At 23.9% G+C, this 5,608-nt stretch overlaps 2 protein-coding genes across 2 annotated transcripts in view; both read left to right on the plus strand.

The window, feature by feature from the left end:
- LOC105625069 (mast cell protease 1A-like) overlaps nt 1-1,594 on the plus strand; it is a 12,319-nt gene extending 10,725 nt beyond the window's left edge. Inside the window, exons 5-7 of the mRNA XM_012206412.1 lie at nt 227-485; nt 715-837; nt 1,460-1,594. Coding sequence (XP_012061802.1) covers nt 227-485; nt 715-837; nt 1,460-1,594 — 517 coding nt within the window. The remainder of the gene's footprint in view (nt 1-226; nt 486-714; nt 838-1,459) is intronic.
- A 3,107-nt stretch (nt 1,595-4,701) lies between these two features.
- The window catches only part of LOC105625070 (chymotrypsin-1-like), a 7,071-nt gene continuing 6,164 nt past the window's right edge, over nt 4,702-5,608 (plus strand). Inside the window, exon 1 of the mRNA XM_012206413.1 lies at nt 4,702-4,753. Within this exon, the coding sequence (XP_012061803.1) occupies nt 4,702-4,753 (52 nt within the window). The remainder of the gene's footprint in view (nt 4,754-5,608) is intronic.

Here is a 5,608-nt window from a genome sequence, read left to right on the forward strand (position 1 = left end):
GAGAGAGAGAGAGAATATTTTATTTCGTTAACATGAAATACGTTCATTTAAACGCCAAAGTGTGTTTAGTTTCTGCAATCAATCTTCTATTAACAGCTTCTGTTATATTTCTGATATTTAATTAATAAAATACATAACAAATATTTTCAAAATTTGTTCTTAATATGGATTTGTTCTTAATATAGATATGGATTTTTAATATTTTTAAATATATTTTTATTCTTAGGTTGGAGTGTGACTCAGCTAAAATACAGGTCCATGTCGGCATAAACTCTTTAAATGATACAGGATATCGTCATAACGTAGGAAGTATTAACGTCCACCAAAATTACGACGAATTATTATGCTTTAATGACATCGCCTTGGTTCACCTTAGCGATCCTATCAAACAACGGAACGTACTAGTATATCCGATAAATCTTCCAAAACCTAATAAAAATTTCGAAGGCAAGCCGTGCCTGTTATCCGGATGGACAAATACAACAGTAATGTTTAATTTATGATACAAAAATTTTCCAATTATACATATTCAAGAAAGAACTCTTTCTTAAAGTAATTTTATTATTTTCTTTTTATATAAATATAATAACAAGAAATTAGAAGTAGTAAGTGTAAGAAGTTTTCTAACAACTTGTTAATAATTCTGTTGCTGTTATTCGTTTGATTCGTTTGTTTGATGCTCGATGTAATAATTAATGCAATTATTCTTTCTAGAATGGAGACTTGCAACAAACTGAATTGGTAATTGATAAGCAAAAAGAATGCGCGACAAGACACTGGGAACTGACAGATAGTCATATCTGCACTACAGCTCAAAATAGAACGAATGAATACAAGGTAAGCCGTCGATTATTAATATGATACAACAAATCATTTACATATATTTTTGATATAACATCAACAGATTAATAAATGATTCTAACTTTTGCCATTCTATATCTTTTTGTTACGTATCTATCATATAAATATTGCATAAAAACATCTCACAGAAATAAAAATAATTATAAATTTTTTTAAAAAGCGAAAAGACATTAAGAGTAACGACATAAACAGGAAATATCATATTTATCAATAAAAAAAGTTATATCGTAACAAAATAAAAAAAACTTCATGTTTCTTCCATTTTACTTCGCTATAACTTTATATATTTATACTAACGAAAGTAAAAATAATATTAAAAGAATCTAATTATATATCGATTGAATTTTTGCATTTTGACATGAATTGATATATTTATATTTTCAATATATATTTCTAAAAAAATATTAATGAAAAAAATATTATGAAATAGTATAATCGTGATCTAATTGCCAATTAAATTACTTATGTCTAAATAATTATAATAATATTTTGCAATAATAAGTAATTAATTACTATTGTGTATAATAATTTTATATATTCATTTTATATATTTATTTTATATATTAGTATTTTCATATTAATTTCATTTTCATTCAAGAATGATCTTGGTGCACCTTTGGTCGCTAATGGAGTTCAAATTGGAATTGCTTCCTTCACCTGTTCTGGAGAACCAGATGTTTACACAAGAGTGTCTAGTTTCCTGTCTTGGATCAAAGCAAATTTGAAGAATTAAGAGATATTTAATTTGTTTATTACTATTTGGCGTTACAAAATTTAAAATAACAGTAATAATATAGCTTAAAAAAATTATTTCTACGAAATGTATGCTCTTTTTTTCAATTAAATAAATTATCAAAAATAAATTATCAAAAAATGTAAATAACAAAACAATCATCATTGTTGTTTCTACTCCAAGATTCTCAATCATCGCAATTATCTGCAATGAATAATATCTATAATATTTATTAATATGATATTAAATATTATATAAAATTGCTATATCTGCATGATACTGTTATAAATTAGTTTGATGAATTTAGCGAAGAAAAATTTTTTGAAAGATATATTGTTAAAAATAAAAAAAATTTAGTAAAAAAAAGCTTAAAAATACATGATCATGTTGTAAATTTTAAAAATTAAAATAGACATGACACATAAAATTAAATATTTGTAAGTAATTTTGATAATAAGTTGTCTTATACAATAAGATTTCGAATTACATATTTCGCATTTACAATGTTAATACAATAATTTCTATTCTGGTAAATAAAGATATTATCTGTAAAGGGATGATAGAACTTTCGCAAACATCACACATATAGATGTGATTACCATGTTATAGTTATAGTTAAAATGTTAAACTATATACAGTATCCAATATTTAAATTTAATATATATGCTAGCATATATAAAACTTTACTCATGATTTATTGTATTATCTAACTTTACTCATGATTTATTATATTATCACTTATTCAAGATTTTATTAAATCAAGATTTTAAATTAATTTAAATTTATTTTTTATTTACAAAGTTTCTATCTTTATTTGTTTATTCTATTATAAATTTGTTGGACTTTGGTCGCCTAGACTTATGATTCTTCAAAGTTTTTATTGATTTCTGAACACATGATACACAATCTATTGATATCATAGACTCGAATATTATAAATATAGTAATCGATAGAAATAAAATCTATCACAGATTATATACTTCAGCAGAGATAAACAGGAATAAGTCCTTATTCTTCTGTTTATTCTAAGAAAAGTTATGACATGAAAATTGAGAATTTTATTAAGACTATCACTTTTAATAAGTTACTTAATGTAAACTGTAAATATAATATTTTATCGTGCAATGATACTGCATTGAGAAAAATTTAGAAAAATGTGACAAAAACATGATTTATATCTTTGTTGCAATTATATCAGGAATATATATATGATCCTATGAATGCATCTACTCACTTCAAATTCAGGAAACAAATTTACAATCAAAAATACGTACATTCGCTTGTTTTTATCGCTGTGATATATACCACTAAAGATACAAAGGTATTATAAATATTTTATAATGAAGAAAATGAGAGAGAGAGAGAGAGAAAGAAAAAAAAAGAAAAACAGTAGTTGTTGTTTTCTATTTCATTTATAAATGAAACTGAATCTGAAGTGAGCTGAGTACCTTACATTCAGATTAATGACATCATTACTTGCTTTGGTAAAAAGTTATTGCATGTCAACATTTTCATAACCTCACTTTGTAGTGAGACTCACTAATGCTAGTGTCACATTACGCATTGAAGATTGGGGATTGTGAATTAAAGATTAGAATTCGATAATTAGGTAGTAATAGTTAATTTTAATCCATTTCGTTCTAATTGGCTGAATTTTAATCTTCAATTTGCAATCTTCAATTTCCTAAGCCTTCAATGCATAGTGTGAAAGGGGCACGACGATGCGATCCATTTGACGCTACAAATGCTTTCAAGCTTTTGATTGACCAATCAGAAGAAAGAATTTTACTTAATTGATCAATCAAAAAATGCTTCGAAGCATTCCTAGAATCAAGTAGATCGTATCCTAAAGCACATGGTCTACACTCAAAACATTTAATAAAAAGTAATATTAATTTATAGTAATATTAATATTGCTTTATTTATAAGCGATAAAGTTATAAATTTCAAAATTATTTATTAAATATATTATTATATTAAATTTATTATTTATATTAGATTATATTATTAAATATAATCTAGAAGAAAGTAAAAATTTAAAATATAAAATTAGGATAAGTGATAATATCAGAATTTTACGGACATTTAACGATAATTAAGGGTAACACATGAATTAAATTAAATAAAATTTATAAATAAATAATTAAAAGTTGTATTTATTAAATTTTCAAGGAGATTCAAGTGGTCTTCTTGTTTCTAAAAGTGTTCAAATTGATATCGTTTTTTTTGGTATAACTTGTGCTCGGACAGACCGATATTCATTAGAGTGTTCAAGGATTAGATCCAAAAACATATTATCGAGTAATAAGATAAAATCAGAAAGTACTGATTTGTGTTACTAAAATTTTTTATTTTAAAACTCATTTTATGTTAAGTGATAACATTTTCTTAATTCTAGTCTGTCTTAATATTCTGAAAAACTTTAGTTTAATAAAATTTATGGCCTAATATGAATTGTAATATATCAATTATGTATTGATGTAAATATTTAATATTTGTTCACATTGAGAGAATGTTTTGATAACAAGTCGAGACATGTGTATTAAATAATATCAACAGATTATTAAAATTAATATTTTAGCAACAAATCCAACTCATAACTCTTTTAATTGCTTATTATTTTAAATTATTTGAGTCTGTTATCTATATTCTCATTTTTTTTTATTTATTGTATAAAAATTCGTTCAATTTGATTAGGCGAATGTATAATTTTTACATTATAAGATATTAATTAACTAAGTTACTAAAAACGTGATACGCGATCTATTGATAACATTGTAAAATATTAGATATAGTAATCAATATAAAAATAAAATAACTATGATGAGGTTTTGTACAATATCAGATAAACACACGTGAATTCCCATTCTTCTAAGAAAAGTGAAGATGGTGAAAATTACAAATTTAATTAAAACTATTATCGTTATCAATCAACAAGCATAATGTAAACTACAAATAATATTTTATAGTACAATACTGAAAAAAATTCAGAAAAATGTCATAAGCACGTGATTTATATCTTTGATTCAAGATTTCAACTGCTTCAGTAATATATATAACCTGTGAATGTACCTCTTCATTTTAATCCCAGGTAACAAATCAACAAGATGCATGCGTTAATTTGTCTTATATTTACTGCCCTGGTATACGGCACTAAAGGTAAGAATTCATAAATTATAAATATTTTAATATAATCCAGAAAAAAGAGAAAGAGAGATTTAAACAAGATATATTGTCTAAAAGACATTTTTATAATGTCTTTTACATATTTTTTTAGATATATATGTTTTAAAAAATGTCTTTATGATATCTTTTATAATATGGAGCAACAAAATGAGGAGTTTCTTTTAAAAAATTTAAAGTGATCTTTTCCTGAACTATACCATTTAAAATCAAACCAATTATGCATCAATCGAAATCAAACAATTTTTGTGAAATATTGTTCTGTAAAATGTTTTGTTTTTGAGATATACGTTTATCACACTTTAACTGACTTACTCTATATGCGCAAAGTTCTTAATAATAACTTAAGTGTCCGTTAAATAATATTCATAGATTCTGTAAATATTGCTGTACTCTATATTTATATAATATAATTTATAATATAATATAATTTATAATGTATTTATAAAAATTATACAATTTTCTAGAAAAAAAATTACATGTATAAAATATTTTTATCCATTTCTAATATTTATTAATATTTTATTATAATTAATATTTTCACTATTGAATAATTATATATAATTATATATAATTTAGGAGAATACATGCATTTCCTGATATTCTCAAAATATGTATATTTTAATGTTAAAATTATTGTGTCGCGATTAAAACTAATGGAAAACAAAAGAATTTTATTTTTTTAATAAATAAGCCGAACAGCTCAGCCGTAAAATTGACCCAAAATTTAATTGTTATTTCTTATAGATACGAACGCACGTGTGTGTGTGTGTGTGTGTGTGTGTGTGTGTGTGTGTGTGTGTGTGTGTGTGTGTGTGTGTGTGTGTGTGT

The sequence above is a fragment of the Atta cephalotes genome (genome assembly GCF_000143395.1).
Source record: "Atta cephalotes unplaced genomic scaffold scaffold00106, whole genome shotgun sequence".
In the NCBI taxonomy this organism is placed as follows: domain Eukaryota; kingdom Metazoa; phylum Arthropoda; class Insecta; order Hymenoptera; family Formicidae; genus Atta; species Atta cephalotes.